Source organism: Lagopus muta, chromosome 17, assembly GCF_023343835.1.
Source record: "Lagopus muta isolate bLagMut1 chromosome 17, bLagMut1 primary, whole genome shotgun sequence".
Classification (NCBI taxonomy): Eukaryota; Metazoa; Chordata; class Aves; order Galliformes; family Phasianidae; genus Lagopus; species Lagopus muta.
The window spans coordinates 9,420,558-9,441,688 of NC_064449.1; the positions used below are offsets into that span (position 1 = coordinate 9,420,558).

Sequence of the window (21,131 nt, forward strand, 5' to 3'; positions counted from 1 at the left end):
CTTGCACTTATCCTGGAAGACCACACTCCATCTTCATTGTTAAAGGAAACTCATGGGTAAAAATGATGAAACTAGTGTGAAAATGAGACCTAGTACAAGTCTAAAAGATACTGAGCTTAAGTTTGCTGACGTGTTTGTGTCATTCAAAGTCTTTGGCTAACAGCAAATTCTTGTAGTATTTATATTAATGAATATGATGATGTCAAAACTTGAGTGTGCATCAAACGTGAAAAAAGAGTTATTATATTCTTATTTTCAGAAAACACCCATCCACAAAACAAAACAAGAAAAAAAGGGCATAGACATGGTAAACTACTTGTAGAATATAATACTGTGGATGGGATCACTTGTAATTGTTTGAATACAAGAGGTAAACTGAAGAAATAAAGAATGCAGAGAGAATGTCCATAAAGAAAATGAAAAGCTGGATTTGCAATTACAGCAGTGCATTGGAAACAGCAGTTTCTACTTTCTGAATGTCCCTTTCTTATCTCAGGCAGTACCTATTGTGACTAGCAGTCCTACAGCAACCCCTCCACACAACACAGCTTCAGTGCTTTATCAAATCCTGAGTTCTCTACTTCCACATCAGCACCCTGCTTGGATTCTCTTTCGCTCACATGCAAACCCACCCTATGTGGCACAGGTGATTTATTTATGTATTGTCAGCACAACAGGAAAATGGATGTTCCCAAATCTCACTTTTTTTCTGCGTTATTAATAGAAGTTTAATTTACTATGATCAAATATTTAATTACAATTTATGGTCTCTCAAAGAAAGTTGCACCATTCTAGATTTTCTTACAACACAACAGAGTAACAAACAACGCTTTGCTTTGTAAATTCAGAAGTGAATTCGCTTTCTCTACAAACATCTTCAAGTATATGCCACAAGTTCCTCTCTAAACAGTTGCAGAGGGCTAGCTGCTAAGAGCATGCAACAGCAAAGCCCGCCCCCAGCTCAAGTGGGAAGCTAGTCTGCTCACCATCAAAATGCCAAAGGCACAAAATAGCTTACTTGTCCCAATTTCTTCATGTTATTTTGGTGTACTTATAAAAACAACAACACAACTCATTAATTAGAACCTTTCAAGAGCGGTGTTTGTTTTTCCTCTAAACTGTTAAAATTTAGAAGAACTGCAACCACAGTACTGATGGAACTATTTTTAGCCTTCAACACGCAGAGAATATTAGGAAGAGTCTCATCTTTCTTTAATGCAAATTTATTTAAGCAGTCAGCGCAGGAAACTTTAAAATATGCTAATCGCTGCTGCTTTGGACTGCTGTCTCAAATGTCTTTGGTGATGTGAACCTACAACAGAGAGGCTAAGTAAAGGATCACTGTCTGCACTTACAGTGTCAGGAGGCATTCACATCTCGATAAAGTGACAGAGAAACTTATCTTTTATTGCTTGCTACGTTTGTGTATGCTTTACATTTTTAAAATTTTTACCTTTAACATCCCTTTCATGTATAACACTCCTATTTCCTGGTATCTGAGCTGAACTGCCATAGTGTGTTATAAATGGAAATGCTTTTGATAATCACATGCACTGTTTTTCTTTTTAAAGTGATCCAGTGCTGATGAAAACAGGCAGGATTGACGGCCTTGCAGATTGGAGTTGCCTGTTAATCCACAAAGAAAACAAGGCACTGTCAGGGCAGTAGTTGAGCTACTTTCCCCTCAGTCTATCTTAACTTAAATCTGTAAGAGAGAAAGAAAGAATAACACAACATACATATAGTATCTCTAAACTAATAGCCGGACTTGGCTGGCATACATCCTTGCCTCACTTCGCATTTTTACTTGCAGAGAGAATGATATAAGAAAATGATGCATTTCTAGGACTGGCCTGCACCCCATGAACTGCTTCACAGAACCCTTAAAAAAACCCACACACATTTAAATTCTGCAGCACTCATTATTCTAAAGACAGCATGTGCATTTTAAGTGTGCAGTTAAACGAATAGATTGTTTTCATCTAATAAAGAACTGAGCTAATGTCACTAGGCTTGCCTTGGCTTGAGCACCCTTCTCATGAAAGCAAGTGGCTTTCATTTATTGGGTGCCCCATCAGAAATAATACATACTTCCTGCAGAGGTTTGCTTTGATCAGAATAAACTTACCCAAGATGGATATATAACTCTCAAGTTTCATTATATTTACAAAACTTCATATATAATTCAGGAGCAGCGTGGCCAAAATACTGGGAATTATCATTCTAGAATGTACTTATTTAACTGGAACAAGCTACAACAAACAAGCATCACATCTGAAAGAGCAGGCAGAGACACTTGTTCAAATCACCAGTCCAAACCTATAAAATTGAACTATGAATTTAAAAAACAAAGGCCCTTTCTGAGCGGTACAGAAGTCGGCCAGCAATTAGGGAAGAAAATGCTAGCACAGAAATGAATAAACAAATGCAAACACAGGATTTTAAAGTACTAGAAGTAGCTCAGGCGGAATTCTTAAGAATAAAGTCACATGCCTTAGTCAGACAGCTACATAAACACAACAAATCAGTGTGGCCAGAAATTTCTTCCATTACACAATGATAACTGCTAGTCTAACATCTTTTTAACATTCGGAAGTAAAATTCTGCCTGCCTACAGTAGACTAGGAAACTGTTAGTAAAGAGATACTGAGTTATCCTATACTTAATAGATATTCCATAGTTACTTTCTTACCTAAATGAAAAGAAATATATATATAAAAGTAAAAATAATAGCCCTGGATTTTTGGAGAAGACAATTTCCCACCGAAATTCACCCCCAGTCTTCTCTGGAAGACCAGTTTGGGTCCAGTATTGGATTTTATCTTTTGTCAACTGAAGCAATACAGATGGTAGAGTACATTTCACATCTGTGTTCCTTGTTTATATGTTACATTTTTATGCCCTTTTTCCGCCCCCGTGGACTTTCACGTGAGAACTGATCTGCAAATTTTCATGGCAGCTATATGAAACATGCCATCTATTGCTACAGAAGGTAACAGAAAATAAAAAGAAGTAAATTTCAAAATAAGCCCACTAGTGGTCTTAATGCAGCGCGCTTTGCTGTGGATCACCTTCTGTTCCTTTATGACTGCATTTAACATTTCATGAATTCTAAAAAGCTGCACAGAGAAAATCATCTGACTTGCTGAAATGGGTAATCTCACCTACATTGTTGAGATCATGCTCTCAGGCCAACGTGCTTTTGGCTCTGTATGAGCACGTGTATAAAATGTACTGCTAATTATTTATATAGCTCATTATCTCCTTGCTCTGTTAGATGCGACTCATTTCCTTTGTCCACCCGCCGCCTTTCAGGTAACAGTGAACTAACAGGCAGAATGTGTCTGAAACGACTGCTTTTTCAAGAAGGTAAAAGCTTAACCAGTACAGAAACTTCAAAGGAACATTCAGTGAAATCCTAACATGATATCTCACTCTCAGTAGGTTTCAGAAATAAGGCATTTAGATCGCAACCTTCCCGCTAAACACAGAAAATCACCTGTCAAGCTTTCTTTAAGAGCAGTGTAAGTATTTCACAGACAGCTGGGTGACTGTGGAAAGAGTATGAAAAAACATCACAAGATATGCTGGGGCTAATTTCTCCCCCCGCTCCCCCCCCAGAATAAGCTACACCAAGGTCACAGGTAGTGCACCACTTTCAGTAAATATTCCTCATGGAGACAAACTGTGGCCACTTGTATAGTGGATGCTGCATATACAGTCACACACACCTCTATATACAATAGCAAGAGAGCCAGACAGCTAGGCTGAACTCCAGCACAGTGATCAGAATCACTCTGACTATCTCATTAATACCCAGCCTCATTGCTCTGCCATCATTAAGAGACTGCAAAGTACCTCTGAATAGCACGGAATGCTCATAATACTCATGAATTTAAAAAAAATCTTTCTTTTTTCCTTTCAGCCCAGGTTTTGCCTGACATGATGAACATGTAGTGCACTCACCTCATTAAACAAGGAATCCAAGAAAATATTTCAGAAGCCATCATGACAGATTCCTGCTTTGCACAGAGGCAAAAGGCTTACATGGAATACAGCTTACTTCAGAGAAAACTGTACTGCTGAAGAATACAGTAATTACAATTTTTCCACCATGAGCGTGTCCGAGATGGTTATATCTCAGCAAACTGATGCTGTTAGAGAAACTCTGCTGACATATTGCTACCGTGGTGAAAATGGCAATGTACTTGCACTAATGCCCTTTTTATCAACCTTAGTTCAACATTCAGAGCCCTTTAATTTACAATCAAGGACCTGCACGTCTTTCACTGCAGCTGCAGGTGGTGTCAAATGCTGCTGTTGCCTGGTAACTAACAGGTAACTGGTGTGAGTCTGCTATATTTATGTATGCAGAAAGCATACATAATGACAAAAAAACTTTTGTATGTAGATTAAAAATGTATACATATTTGGTCTTCATTTACTAAAATACTAGAGGATTTTCCTCTAGCAGTGAAGCCATTGCCTAATCATACAGTAGAAGAATTGCACTTCTAAAAATTCTTCTGATATAAATAAATTTATTTAGATTATAATTTAATTATTCATATTATAAGATATAATTATTTAATTATAAGTATTATATTTGCAATTAAACAGTGAATAGGAGTGAACATAACTTAAAATGAGCCCCAAAGTACTGCAAATAAATATAATATGAAAGAAATATTGTTCAGTATTTTGTCAGGAAACCATAATCCTGCCATCAAGGTACCTACTGCTCTCGCTGTCATTGTCCTACTGCTCTCTCTGTCAATTTTCCTGGTGTTTGTCCATCATCTAATGATGATGAAAGAACATTTGGCTTAGATCTAATAAGAATTTCTTTTGCTGCAGCCTATTGTTTATTTTGCTTTCACTGTGCATCTCTGCAAAACGCTTGGCCCTGTGTTCACTAGCCATCCATTAGGAAACATTTTTTTGAAGACTAATAAGTGCACTACATTATCCCTGAACACACAGTCTTCTGTTTTTGTGCAGAACGTATCAAGACAGTCATTACTTACACGTCACTCAAGAGGCACCACCATACTAAATAGGTTTGCTGTGATAAACAGTAACTCAAGACTAATAAAATTATCTGTTTCATTTTGAAAGAATTAAGAGCAACAGTTGCTAATGTTGGGACATGAAGAGATCTAGGAAACAAGTTTCAATGTTGAGGTTCTGCTTTGTAAACTGAATTTTAAGATGCGTAATTGGCCTAGCACTAGCAAATAATGCTCTTCTGTCTCATTTGAAGACAGTATTTATCTGAAAAAAATATATATATATGCATATATCTACCTGCTTCAGGTTGAGAAATAAATCCCTCAAGTACATACCTAAATGGAAGGTCTGGAACTTTCAGTTTACTCTGTTTCAGGTAATTCTGAACTTACAGAACAGGAATGATGTAAGCTACTTCATCTTGAACTAGTATGTGCAAATGAATATCTGACATTATGCTCTTGATAAAGACAAAAATTTGAAGTACAACTTGGCTTAGCTGTTGACAAAAAAAGTAAATCTCTAATAGATGATAGATGTTTCCTTGCCAAATGACAAAGTTTCACATTGCTTTGCATTCAGAAGCAATTGTTCTGTTTCCACATCAACAAAACAAAAAACTAAGAATAAAGTCAATCTAGAGATCCAAACTTATCAAAAGCTTTTCCTGTGTCAATGATTTAAGTGTCTTAGGACTTTTATAGTGTTTCCAAAGTAATATAGAAAATATACACAATTCCTGAAATTCTTGAATTTCCAATAATAATTTTCATGTGTCTCCATTATTGTTACAATGTATTATTAAATGCCAGGGTTTGTTTCTGCAGGAAGCAGCATGAACAAACATCTGCCCATTGCTCCCTCCCCACAGGCATGCCACAGTTCTCAGCTGTGCCATTACAACTGATTCTGCATCTGCACAGGGAATTGCATAAGGCAGTGAGCTGTGCTAAAAATAATGCTGGGGTGGACAGGGGAAGAAGTACCCTGATTAAGCAAGCATTTCTATGGCAAGGAAAACCATGACATTGTAGCTTAGCTTTCTCAGGCAATTGACAAGTTTTAGCCGTGTACACAGTAGGTCTCTACATGCAGAGCTGCACTTGCTGCTGAAAACAGACTGCAAAATTCTGCTCAACACAACTAGTTCAATGTATCACCTACAAAAACTTTAGAAAGTTTGTCTCCCTTTTTCTCAATACTTTTGTTTTCGTTATTAAGTCAATCTCTTCCTCTCTCCCAAAAAAAAAAGAAAAAAAAAAACCACACTATAATTTTACATTCCAGAAAGAAGCAAAATACTTCATGTAATAAAAGCAAAAGCAGATAAAACAGCTATTAATTACAGAAAACAGAATGTAGTGTTCCATCTACAACTCTGAATTTAAAAATAAACAGAAATTTGTCCCTTCCTGTATTCAAAGATGTTTGTACTTACATAACAGTATTTTATCTGAGAAGAAACCAAGGCCCTGTATTTGAGCCACACCCCAATACCCTCTGGTACACCAACACAATCCTATAGTTGTTATATCCAAAGAACCTCTGATATGTTTTTTTTGTGCTTTCACTGCTAAAGGTGCTTGAAAATTAGAACACATGCAAGTAAACGGAAGTCCAATCAGAAAAATCTGCTGATATTCAGAATCAAGTGTCCATACGTATGTACATGCCCGAGCAGACTGGACTGTTCTGAACACAACCCTCCAGCATTGGATCTTGCAATTTTGTGTACACGTATACAGAATGGAACACTCCAATTCCTATTTATATCACATTTTCCTTTCCCAAATTCTCCTTTCAAATTTAAAATTATATCCTAAGTACACATTTGTATCTACAATACTCTAAGAAATCAATACAACATCTAACGTTATAAAGATGGTGGAGCTAAACTCTCCTTCCCTCAACTATCTGCCTCAAAAGATCTCCAATCCGCTGTTGCTAGAACTCATGCAAGGAAGAGAAAGAGACAGAACTTACTGAAAACAGCCAGTGATGATACTCTTGATTTAATGTGGTGACATGAGACTTAGAAATCTGGGTCTCTTCTATAAACTCAACCTGATCAGATGTGCATGCTGAAGTTGCAGACTGCAGGCATGATGGATCATTTCCAAACTGTGTACAAAGAAACAAAACAAATGAGTGACCAGTTCATTTAAACTGTGTTTGCATGAGCTGAGTAGCACTTACCCTTCTTACAGCAGTGTGTTTCACTGACATGTTTTTCACTGCAAGTTACCCTGAAAACTTCTTGAAAGGGATAATAGAAATAATGCTCTAAAGACAATGTCAGGGCAAGCAAAAAGACTGAAGTCTGACATCAGCCTTATACAAAGTACCATTAGAAACCCTGTGTTGTGCTTTTTTGTTTTTTGGGGTTTTTTTTGGTCAGCTCACCTACAAGCACTTACGAGGCATCTTCAGGTTTGCTATTCTAAAGTTTTTTGGAAGGAGCCAGCAACAACAACATTCTCAAAATCCTTTCTAAAGACAAACACACTACATTTTCAAGGAAATATAATTTGAAGAGGCACCTGTTTCTGCCATATCTTTAGAGAATTTGATGCTATTTCAAAAATATTTAATCCTTTGTTTAGCATCTTCTTTTCCAAGAGAACTACAATTATAAAACAACACTATAAAGACCATTAATTACTGCAATAGACAAAATTCAGTATCAGTACTGTGATAATTTCAAACAAATCAGCTCAATGTAAAAGCGAGCACAAATACAACAAATTTGTTTCTCTTATTCCCAGAATTTGGCTTGTTAGTGTATCAGTGTCAAAATCATCAACATAAGGATATCTATGGGATTATCCACTTTGTGGATAGTAACATATAGGTGAGCTGGAGCTCTTTTCACTAGAAAAGCATCAGAAATAGGTTTGTTAAAAAATAAATACATAATGAGATGCAACTTACAACACTGTAATTAAAGTGTTCTTTTCTGGTATAGTTAAATCACCTCTAAAACTTCAGTTCTGTACAGTACTTCCAAAATATGCACAATGACCATCACTGTATTTGAGCAGTGCATGTGTACAGTAGATTAGTATGCATATTCAACAGGCTGTCCCTCGAATTAACACACGTGCAGCACATTATTCATTACAAACATTAGAAACTGACTATTCAACAGTAATTACAAAATGAACACAAAGTGTAAATGTAAAGATAAACACCTCTGGTCTGAAATCGTGATAAAAAAACAATGCAGCAACAGAATGGATAACATCCTGCAAGAAATTCATTGGCTTTGGTAGATGGTAAGCATAAATAAGTCCTTTGAAATATTTCAAACATCTTAGTTTTCACTAAAATTGAATTCTAAAAATAATTTTGTATATGGCCCCTTCACATGTAAAATGGCAAGGCATATGAATTGTACCATATATGCACAAGCTAAATATCATAGGTTATTATCCAACAGATTGTTCTGAGTTAATGATAGATATTTCCACTCATACCCCCACATTTCTATCTATGTTTAAATGTCTTTACTTACATAATGTCAAATATCTTCATCACCAATCTAATTCTGATGGTAACATCAAGGCTGTAGAGCATGGAAATCACACTGAAAAGCGTGAACCCTTACATTTTTGTTAGTCTTAGGCCTGACAGCAAAGCATCTTTTATTTATTCATGAGTTTCCTGAGAAGAACTAGTGGTTGCTTTGTGTCAGCTGAATAGCATTGTAATTCAATCTTCACTGGAACCTGTTTATCTGAATGACTCATTAAGGTGCAAGCTTACTGCTAAAGAACTCTGTTTCATAACAAGTATATTTTGTTAAGGAAATATGTGCTTAGAGAAGGTCACTTTATGTGATCAATAAGTTTATCAAAGTTCATTTTTCAGAGGGCACGTTATTTCTTAAAAACAAAAACAAAGGAAGCAAAGCATAGTCACACCTGCCAGTAATAGAACGCCGCAAGGACTGCATCGTTGGCAAGTAGAATATTTTAAAGGCAAAGGCCTTGAAGATGAGGGCTCACTGCTGCACTAGAACAGAAGAGTTTCTGATGTGCTCGAAGCTTGGCGTGCAAACACAGGATTTGCAGTCAAAACACGACTGAAGGGCTCCATCCCATTTTGTTACAAATGCCAAGGTCTTCTGAAATTCTAGTCTTTCCAGAGGGGAAACACCTCACTGTCAGAACCTGAGATCCACATTTAAGTAAGCAGTATAACATACTTTCCCATTCCATACAGATGTCACAGGACATATGGAATAACACGTATCTATCCCTATTCATAGCACCCACTCACTTGGGTGGAAACTGCTTTCATGTACAATTTCTTACAGAAACACAATTCATTTCGTTCATGATTGAAATGCTGCTCAGTGAGCATGGCTGATGTAAAACCCAGTGATTCTTGAAAAATGCCAGGAAATACAATTTCTGAATCTTATGGCCAGTGAAAGCAAAAATAGACTGCAGTCAACCAAAACAATGTGAAATTACTGCAGTTTGATTTGATGAAAGTCTGCATAATAAGTCTGATGAATTAGCATTCCAGCACTGAAACAAGCACAGTATGACATGAAAAAAAGTAATAGGGTCTTTATGACCATAAAAAAAAACAATGCCAGGGTACTGCATCCTACCCAAAAGACAGTACCACCACTTCTTCCAGAAGACCCCAACAGTTCCTCCCAGATTTGCAGCAAAGTACTGGCACTGATCCAAAACCAAAGCCCAAGGAAACATGGAATGCTATAATTTTTTCAGCACAACTGTCTGCAGCTTCTGGGGGTGGTTCCTTATTTTCCTCCACATTCCTAACCTTGTGCAGTTTATAAGATCTGACAGGGTCACAGTGCAGTAATTTGGCCGCAGGCAGCCACCTTTCCAAACACCGCACATACATACACACACTGTGCTCTTTGGACTGGCTTGCCACCAGAAAAAAATAACAAAAATAAAACAACATTCCATGCATTTTGCAATTATTTCTGTTTTTAGTTTTTCGGTGCAAAAAAGCCAGTATTTATTACAAGTCTTTTCTACCACCAAGTCTTATCTAAACCAGCCGCTCTACATGGCCAAAGAAACAGGGGTGTAACTGAGGTTAACTACAAGTTACATGGACAGCAACAGGAGATAGACTGGAGAAGAGGGAACATGCTTTCTACAATAGGGAAAGGATTTCATAATACTGCTATCTTCTAAGAAGCAAGCCTTAAGGAATTATGAAAAATAGCTGTTTGAGGAAGAAAAAATCCTTTAGTCGCTTGGAAAATTATTACCTCTTTTCAATATCATGCTCACTGTTAATCGAAGGATTCAAAAAGAAAAACAGCAAGCATTGCAGTTTTGAACTTGTTAACCACAACAATGCATACTTATTTTTTCCAATTCTGAAAGCATTTTGCTCTTCAGTTACACTACTCCTTGGTCTCGCACTCTAAAAACTGTACTGTACTTGGCTACAGGAAATGAGAGGATATATTTTCTCTGACTGGAATATAGGAGGAAAAACACAACACAGCTGATTCATTGGTGAGGAACATCAGTGTAACATTCACTAGAAACATGGAGCTGTTATAAAAAAAAAAATGTGTGGGGAGAGAGAAATATGGAGTCTTGTCTGAGGAAGCCATGATGATCTTAAAAATGGTCTAAGAAGCAGGTTTGGCACCAGCAGTGGTTAGTTTGTCCTCACAAAATATCTCAAATACCATCTGGAAAATCCAGCTCCTGATATCCTTTCAACCCATGCAACATATGCTTGTTTTAATATTCTGGTATTAAGTTAAATAATACCTCCACCTTATTTCAACTGAGAATAGAGAAATATTTTGATGGTATTTGACCTGTGATTTGAGAGTTTCCTGGTGGATTAAACAATCACTGGGTTTGTACTATTACTTCATATTTCAAAGTCACAAAACAGTCAGTTAGCAAGATCACACCACCTGGTCCTTAATCTTATTAGAAAAGACAAATGTCTGCAGCATCAATTATTTCATCGAGATTCCTGCCTTAGCACCATTAGCATTTACATCACACAGACTCATTTTGAATCTTCAACTCCATTGTCATTTTCTCCACTTTTTAAAATTACAACCTTTAATTATGTTCCTTCTTTAATCAACTCTATAGCTACGTCCATTCATTTATGGATGCACTAACTAAGAAAGAAAGAGCAACTTCCAAAACTATAAGGCCAGTGCAAAGCTTTCATAGCATTTGGCAGGCCTTAATCTCTCCTGCAAGCAATACTTCCTTTTAAATATACACAGGTCCTGGTTTTGGCTAGAATAGTTTTCTTCCTAGTAGCTGGAATGATGCTGTGTTTTGGATTCTGGATTAAAATAATGCTGATAACACAGATGGAAACGTTCTTGCTGAGCAGTGCTTGTACTTTTCAAGAACATTACCTCTGAATACGTGTCAGCGGAATGGCTGGCTAAACACTGACTCCAGAAATGTATTAACCATAAGCATTCAAAAGGTGAGGAACACCTATTGGACCTCCCTCTAAACAGAGGAGCATCGATAAGTAATTGCCCAATATCAACACCTAATGTAACACCGTGTTTTTGATGTTTGGTATTTTAATAGAAAAGATCAGTAATAATTTTGCAACAACAGTACTATTCCAGTGAAGTTCTACATTTTTCCATTAACCTGCAGAATCTCTCTTATTGGGTGAGCATGTGATCACAGCCAGGAGAGGACCTGTCTCTGTCCCTAAGAAGTTGCTAAGATCAACTTTTAAGTATATGAACTCCTCAACTGGGCACAAAGGCCAAGTGCTGGTCTCCAGTGGCCTGGGAAAATTGGAATGACCAAATAGCCTTGGTCTGTCCTTGAACTAGCTCCTCTACATGAATTCTTTTCTTTAATTCTTATATTTGAAATAAGAGAGCCAAAAGCTTTTTTTATGTTTCATCATTGCAATAGACAGCACAGCCATAATATCCTCCTGATCACCAGATGATCTAGTTGATCGCTACAGATTAGATCATTAGATCTTACAGTTTGGGAGTTATTTTGGTTTTTCCTTCTACTTTACCCCCCACACATTGACTCTTTTTTTTTTTTTTAAATCTCATTCCTTTCTCTCCAAATCTGTGATCATTAAACTCACTTTCAGGCTCAGATTAGGGCAAAATCTCTGCCACGCCAAGGACAAAATCTGCCCTTTTCTATCTGTGAAGTGAGCAGCTATTGTTACTATACTCTTTGCTTTTAAATTATTCTTGAGTTTTCTGATGTGCTAAGCAGGAACTGGTCTCTTAGGAGTGCAGAAAGCTATGAAACATCAAATATATAAATCTAGAGCAGCAAGTTTTCCCATTGGTCCAGGCATATTTCCTCTTCTATTTTGTTTGCTTAAAATTATCCTGTTACAGATAGAGAAATTTCTTGTAATTTCTTAATAAAGAATCAAAATGATATATTACTTTAATTATATTTTTTATTTTCTCATGCATAACTAATAGAACTTTCTAGTATCATTTGAACTGATAAAGTTTTCAAGTGATGTTTATGAGCCAGTAGAACAAACGTACGAAAAGCAAATCAGCAATAAGAATGAGAAGTGCCAACACCCACTCCACATGCAAACTTCTTCTTCAAATAGGAAAACAATAAGAAATAAGTAAACAATAACACCCCAGGACCAGGGGAATCCCATTTCACTGAGCAAATTTGGACAAGGTCAGAAGGCCTGATCTTTGGCACTGGTGTACTCTGTCTGAAAGCTGAGCTGCCATTTAAATACTTACAAGGGAGCTGTAATTGAGAGGTTTGAGAGGACAGGTTGAGAGCTGTGTGACAGCTGTGCATGTACAACATAGGAAAATGAAAATATTCATGAAAACGTGAAGGAAAGGAGCATCAAAACATGGCATTTTACTGACATCTGAGTCAGGATGCACAAAAAGGTGATCTGTAACCTCTTACTTGTGTGGTCTGGGACACAGGCACAGAAGAGAAATTCAAACTCTTAATAGCTGCCAAAAAAGTGATGAAAGTAATAGTTTCAAATCAAATGACAGAACAGTAGATGGAACTATGCATCATTTTTGTGAGCATTTCTAAAGAAATAGAGAAAAAGAAATAAGAAAAAAAAAGGGAGGAGAAGCAGCTGCAAGTATGGTAAAGCAGAGACACGTTGCAAAAAATTTTCCAGATCCTGCTGCATCTTTTAACTGGCTACTGTCAACAGCACAATATCTCAGCAGATTAAGGGTTCTTGCTACATAATCTCCCTTCCTTCCTGGCTCTTAGTCTCTTTAATTAAACTAAATACACGTCCCTCTAGTTTGAAATCCACAGAAATTACAGATTCTTTGCACGCAATTTATTCTGTTTGACACCATAAGCAATGCAAGAAAACTCTGAGAGCTTACAGTGAATTCTTCCTGCAGGAAAGGACAGATAACACGAATCAAAAGCCAACAGCATACCAGCAAGATGTGCAAGGGCTCTGCCACTCTTTGCCTGTGTTCCCCTCCTTTTCACAAGCCCAAATATGCCTCGAACATACAAAAGAGAATATTTTCATTTTGTTCATTTACTAAATTACCTTCCTGTCACACAAAACACCATTCCATAACTAGAGAGGACAGAATATCACATGCCTATATGGGTTAAATTGTATTTTGAGATAAAGATATTTGAAGAGCTATCTTGCAATAAGCCAGATGTTTGAAATGGATGGAATTGCAAGATAAATTATATGTCAATCGTTCCCTTTATTTTCTACATTACACTTAAACTCATTTATTAAAATCCATCCCAGTACTCAGTGCTTTAGACAGGTCTCTCACAAGGTCTACCATCTTGAAGGAAACCCACTTTCAATTTTTAAACATAACATTGCAAAATGACTGATGTATTGTCACTGCCCTCTCCTGGAAGAGAGAAAAATGGGACAGAAATCTTTAAGCCATACTCTGGGGTTATCAGGTATTTGACGATTGTTCTAGAGTTCTTTTTATCTTCAAGAGCTCTCAAACTTTAATTTTCCCCATGAGGTAGATGTGCAGAACAGTAACAACTCGAAGTGTAACAACAGAGTAACAACAAGGAGGTGGTGATGAGGTAAACTGAAACCTCCAAGAGGTTGACTACACAAGACCTTGTTGATTTCAACTAACAAAACACTTCCTGCTTTGGAAAATAAGCTCCAATCATATTCAAATAATCAAGCAAATGTGCAACTTATTTTCTAGGCTAGATGTGACTATGTGTCCTGTGTCCTTCAATAATAAGGCTTGATCCACTAGTTTGGGCTGCTAACGACAAATATTTGGTGACTGACGTCTCTTTCATAAAATGAATGAGGAAGAATAGAAGAGTAATAAATGTTTGTCATCAGAGCACAGGAGTGAGAGTCAGGGAATGCAGATCAACTTCCTGGTTCTTCTCACTAAACCACTGACTTTGTATAATTCATTTGGCCTCTGTGTAAAGAGGAAAAAATTCACAGCAAGCAGTTTGGGAATAAAATATGATGGTATGGAGCCAGAGGAGTGCCATAGCCATGGCAGATTATACAAATATCTCAGTAGGTAAAAGGTATGACGTGGAAATTGGAGGAGTGATTCCTAGTTGTCCATATCAGTAAATCCACTCAATGATGGTATTTGATTCCTTTCATCTCTGTTCAAATATCCTCCCAGTCTTAGCCAGATCGAACAATGCTCATTGTGACAGGGAGTAGAAAGCAAATGCTACTGAAAATGCTAAGTTTAGCTTGAGGATTAATTACACAGATTCAGCTTTGGAAGAATAGTGAACTTGATTGTGAGTGGGAAGATTGTTGTTTAGAGTTTTTAATAAATAAATGTAGAAATTAGAGCTCACTTGTCACTTGCAGATCAAAGAAAGAACAATAGGATGCACTGGAGGCTATCCAGGCACGCAATCAGAGCAATGGAACAGAAACATCTCACAGTCTACATCACCAGAATAATAAAATAAAAACAGACAGATGACACAAGGAAACAACCTGATAAGTAACAGTGCACATAGCCCAAAAAATGAACAAAATTGTATTAAAAAAAAAAATACATATAAAAAAAATCATTATTTTTAGTTGATAATCAAACTACCTGGCAAAGTGAACTACTTCCTCCCAAAAGAAAAGAACAAAAATTAGCTTAAGCTTTGGTCTTTTTAAAAACAATATTTTATACTCTGCCACTACTGTACCACTTCAACACAGAGGCAGTACAATTTAGGACATCAGATTTGGTATTAAATGAGCCACAGTATCTATTCCTACCCTTCTTACTTGCCCTTCCTTCCTTATGTATCAGCCCCACCAATTTTTCTTTCATTTGCATGCGTGTAATCAATACCTTTCTTATTGGCATGGTCCTAGAATGATACCACCACAATTCTAAGAAGAATCAGCTCTTTAAGCCTAAAGTTATTACCAACATAAAATGCAAATCTTCTAGAAAGGATTTTCATATGAAAATGACAGAAGAATGTCTAACTCCCTTTGACATAAACAACTGTAGAGAAGCTAAAGATTTGTCTCTTTAAAGAACTCTCAAACCCAAACAAAAGCCAGAAGGCATCTGGTAACAGCTGGTACCTTTCAATAGCCAAATAATCTGAGTTTGACATCCCCATTTTGGCAAAAGAAAATGTATAATTTTGGCAAAAACAGTCTCCTATCACTCGACAAACAACATCTTGAGCTTCTGTTGTAGAGTCCACAATTTTTCTATTCTCTCCTACTTTCAACAACGTATGTGGTAAACAGCAGAACCTCTGTTAATTCTGTGATCACCTGGTACCTGGTCTCTGTTGATAGCTATAGATGATTTAATGACTAAGTTTAAATGTATCCGCTAAAACAGAAAGTGAACCTGCAGAGAAAAAGCACTGTAGTTTTTTTGTGCTTTTTTCTTCCAAGTGCAAGTCCTCTGGCATTAGCCTTGCTGGATCTGTGCCTACATATGCAGCCAAAAACATTAACAAACAGACTAGTCCTACAGCACCGCCACCTGAGCACTGCAGGCTTTCCCCTGCATTCCAAAAACACTGCAGTCCACAGCTTTAACTCTACAGGTGAATAATCTGTCATTCTGGCCATGCACTAATGGGCTAATCAAAAGAGATTTTCAGCCTGTGGAGTACAAAGTAGGACTGCTTCATTCTAACATCAGGGAGAGAAGCATCAACACCAGACTGCAGCCTTCAGGTCCTACCCACCACTTGAGAAATAATCATTTTTTCAGATAGAAATAATTCTGGATCATCTACGTAGAAATTATGAAATGAAATAAATTTTCCCAAACGTATTCAAATTATACAGATATAATAATAAAGAACAATTATACACAGATAATTGGCGCTTATTATTATTAAAACTGAATCACATTCTTAAACAAAATTTTATGTTTAAATCTCCAAGGCATAATGTATTTATCTTAGAGGTATATAATCACCTAAGTTGGATCTAGTTGTCTGGGCGTTCTTACAGCCTATGGAAAAAAGGGCACTTGTAGCATGTAATTCACCTCTACTATATGACAGATACTAAAAAAAAGAAAGCTTTTTTCTCCAGCTAATTTTTTATCACATATTACACAAGCACCACACTGACAGAGTACTAGTCATTGCTTGCAAGCTCTCTCTGACTGCTGCTATAACTAGTCTCTTTTCTTGCTAAAGCTACAGTAAAGTTACTTTGACCTCCTATTTGCTTTTCTTACCAGTCATTTCTCAGTTCACTGAAACCTCACATCTGTGCTTACACATTCATTTCACATGAAATTGTGCCTACAGTAGCTGATGACTCTCGCCCTTTTTTAGGGGAGCTCTTTGAATAAAGGCAAGTTAAATGGCTAAATAATCATAGTCCCAGAATTAAGTCCAGGAAGTGAGAACGAATTTATTTTAACTTATCATAGAATCATAGAATGGCCTGGGTTGAAAAGGACTTTCCAGTTAAGTCACATGAAGATCAGTTAAATGACTGTCTCTTTTCCTCCAATCCCCATCTGCATACTTTATGAGCAAAAGGATGATAACACAGGGCACATCTATCGTCCCCTTTGATCCAGTTAATGAAACTGAAATCCACTGCAATTTTCTGCTTTCCATCATTTAAGGAATACAGTTACTCTGAAGATACCTCAAAGCTTAAAATATTCTTCCTCATAACCAGATTCTAGTTTTAGATATCGTACTTCTTTATCACTGCCACTATAACTCAATATAAATCTTCTGCCTGAAGCTCCACAAACTGAAGCTCCTTCTTGAATTTGCACTGAGAGAGGTTTTTTTGGTTTCTCTCTCTCTTAAGCATGACATATTTCTAACTACTGGTACATGTGCTGAGATAGCATTTACTGTATGACCTCACACATTCTGAGGTGACTAACAAGAAGTCCTCATTAATTCAATATTTCAATCAGTAAGTTAGCAGCTGAGAAGTTCAGGGCACTGTCCATTCATAAGTACAGAGAAAGATGCTTCTTTTCTCCAAGAGTCAGCAACAACAACAAGGTAATCAGGTCACAAAACAGCAAAGACCAAGGCTACTGTTGGCTCGTGAACAGCTTAAAGCTTTAATTCCTCTGGAAAAGGCCTTCACATTCCCAGTAACTTATCTGTCTGTAGACCCTTCACTATTCCATGGTTCACAAGACACTAAGGAATGTAGGAAGTAAGAAGATCAGGCTGCCAAGATGCACTCAGTATATGACATCAGTAAAATACATCATGTCATGGTGTTAACAACAGAGAAACAGCCGTAGGTGAAAGGAGAGAATGAGACTGAGTCAGCTTGTGAAAGTTTCACTTCCCAAGTGACGGATTCGTAAGGTCTGTAAATAGGTTGCTAAATCCTCGTTAGGGTATGTTAAAGGGAGCACCACAGTATATTAAGTGATTTGTTACAAAGCTTTGTTTTGCTATATCCTTTCTTAAGGATGAGAACAAGGCAACCAGAGAAATCAGAATACGATTTTTACATTCACCTTCCACCTCTTCACCTTTAACACTGCAGATCAGTGCACGTGCTACTTTACTTCTGCAGGAATGTCATTACTGCAAAGACTGGAATATATGACTAAACAAAAAAGAAACATCACATCACCTTTAGGTCCTCAACTTGCACGTGCTGCTGGCAAGTGTAGAAAAACGTACTGGAAGGAAACTAAGAATGCTTCAGACTGTAAAGGCTAATACTGTTGTAGAAGGGCTTGTTTTTGTACATTGATTACACTTCCTGTCAGCCCGATTCCTTTAATATTTTAACTATACATAGCTTCAGTAATTATATTAATAAATTCCCAGTGCAGATAGTATGCTAAAATCCAGCCACTGTTCACATAAGAAGAAAGGAAGTCTTGAAATACACTTTTCTCTTCTAAATCCTAAATAAAAAAGACTGATCCTGGCCTGATTTTCTCAGGAAGAACCATTCCCTAGAAACATCAGCGATCTCTTGTTTCCCTGCAAGATCTTAGAACAGGAGAATTCCCCATCAGATTAAGATATATATATATATAAATATATATATAAATATATATATATATAAATATATATATATTTAAGGTAGGAGCAGCAGATTTACCAGATTCCACCATCACAGACATGCTTAGTTCAGATCCCAGTCATAGTAAACCCATAGTACCTCTACAAACAGCTGAAGAATTTAAAGCCAAATGCTAACCTGTACTACGCAAACTAAAAGAATAAGTCATTAGCAATCATTTGTAGTCAGACATAAATTCAGCTCCTGATAATGAGCTAGATAATCTAATGTAGAAAGCTTTGGAGTACTGAATTCAGGTTAACTCCACAGCAGAATCCTAAGTGATTAAACTGAGTTTATGTTACAAACTACTAAATTCTCATATGAGGGGGACCCATAATATAACAAATGAAGAAATCTTCTCATTGAGATATCAAAAGAAAACATTTGGTGGCAACATAAAGGGAGATGCAGGATACGCCACGTTGCATATTACATCTTCTTGATAACCCTATTCTTGAGTTCTGTGTGTGTTGTAGGGAGGAAAGGGCTAAGAAGCACTATCTGCACAGCAAGACTGACACTGATGCTATCTTCTCCTAGGGAACTACAAGCACCTGTATTTCTACCAGTTGTACGCAGTGTATACAACTGCTACAATTTCGTGTTGTTCTGTTGGCTGGGGTTTTTTTTTATTAGTATTTTGTTGTTTTTACTTTCTGCATCAGGAAAGTAAAGAACTGGAAATTGTAAAAGCCTCTCATATATTTTACTAACTCTAACACTGACTTGTTGCAGAAACCTGGAGAAATCATGTTCCCTTTAAAACAAATGGGTTTGATAATCGTTCTTACAAAACACCTGTGCAGTAAGACAACGTATGCAAGCCCTGTGAAAACTCAAGCTGCAAGTGCACCACACGAATCCATAAAACCTACAACACTATGTCCATGCAACAATGCATTCAACAGTTTTTAACCATAAAGCCCATCCTTACAAAAAATAAACTACTGCCATCCTTGCCTGCTCTGCATTCTCCCTTCACATGACTGTGGTACATGTATTTCTTTTAAGACATGGTTTAACTGCTATTTTAACTCTAAAAAGTTCTGCTACTAAGTTTACAGATGCAAATTCAATTTATCCTTAGCATGCACTGCACAGTACTCACTTTAAAAAGCATTTGGTGCTGAATGTTTCTTCAAGCTCTTTGTTTTAAAGCCAGGTTAAGATCCTTTCTAGAAAGGAGAATTACTACCAGAACCTCACACATCAATCAAGTGAAAGAAGTTCCCACAACTCTTACTTACTGAAATGGAAGGAGCAAAACCACTACTGCACCACTGATATCCATCTTCCCCTGATCTTTCCCCAAAAGCATCCATAGGAAATCCTGAAGGCTTTTCATGAAAGTAGAAGCTGAAGCCATGTGTTACTGTCAGAAACTGGCAAATACGTGTGCACAGGGACTTTTCATTTCTCTGATGACCACACAGGTGTCTGAACCCAGGTGTGAGCCCTGGGCCCCCATGAGGTGAGGCCAGGGCTGCCCATTCCAGACACAGCTGGTGCCAGCAGGACTGAGCAGCATGATAAGCAGAGGGAGAACAGCACTTGTTTCTAACATTGCTCTCCTCCCCTTTCAAATGTGTGGTAATTTTAAGTGATATGCAATACTGAGTAGGATATTGTGTTAATTTCCCTAAGTTACTTATTTGATGCTTTTATGATTTCTGTAATAGTATTCTATTATCAATCCAATAATGATGTATAGAGATAGTTGAATGTTCCTGTGGGACTTTGCAGGTTTTCCACGAAGGAGACTTGATGGGACTATAAAAATTACTTCCCAGTGTTACTTCCCAGGCACAGTGGATCACACCAGTAAGATTCATGCACGAGCAAAGATTTACAACTGTTCTGAAGAAGATACGCTGCTCTGAGCCGTTACAAATAAAAATCTTCTAAGCCCTGCAGTTATTGATACAAATTAAGAAACTCCAGTAATTGGAACAACGTGGAATTTTAAATGCAATACAGCTCATGCACATGCATTATTCTTCCTAGATAGTGTCACCAATTATACTTTTAATAGCTGTTGCAGATAGTAAAAATAAATTGCGTAGTGCTATATGTCTCAGATCTGTATTTTTTTTTTCCTTTTAAAGATCCATGATTGCTATGAAAATTCTGTCCTCTTGGCAACTGTTACACACCACAAACAAAACACCATTTTTATCCTCAAGGCAGATTTGATGTCAAGGACAGTTCTTTGTGCTTACTTGTGAGTGTTAGTTGTGGAGGGGCAGTAGCCTAGAAACAGGAAGCTTTCTTTTTCTTTACTGAGATAATTTAAAGCAGCTGAACAACAGAGGTCCCTACCTGCAATGAAACACTTGTAGTTTCAGTACACCCAGCATAAGCAAGCAGCCATTTGGAGAACTGACAGACTATAGCCTCCATGATTCACAATAGCAGTAATTTAAAAATAGTAGTTATCAATTTCCTAACTGTTTCCTATGAGTACAACATAGGGAAACAGTCAATTAATTTAAAGTGGAAAAAAAAAAAAAGGAAGCTTTTTAAAAAATATCAATACTTATCCCTCCTCCCCTCTTAGCCAACATTTAATTAACAGAACCAATGCTGTG

General features: G+C 37.1%; 1 protein-coding gene across 6 annotated transcripts in view; it reads right to left on the bottom strand.

Annotated features, from left to right (window-relative positions):
- RIMBP2 (RIMS binding protein 2) overlaps window positions 1–21,131 on the bottom strand; it is a 112,246-nt gene that overhangs the window by 77,754 nt on the left and 13,361 nt on the right. For 5 of the 6 annotated variants that reach the window (XM_048964618.1, XM_048964619.1, XM_048964620.1 and 2 more), the window contains exon 4: window positions 6,994–7,131. The exons of the other annotated variant lie outside the window; for it this stretch is intronic. In XM_048964618.1, coding sequence (XP_048820575.1) covers window positions 6,994–7,131 — 138 coding nt within the window. The remainder of the gene's footprint in view (window positions 1–6,993; window positions 7,132–21,131) is intronic. 6 annotated transcript variants of the gene reach the window in all.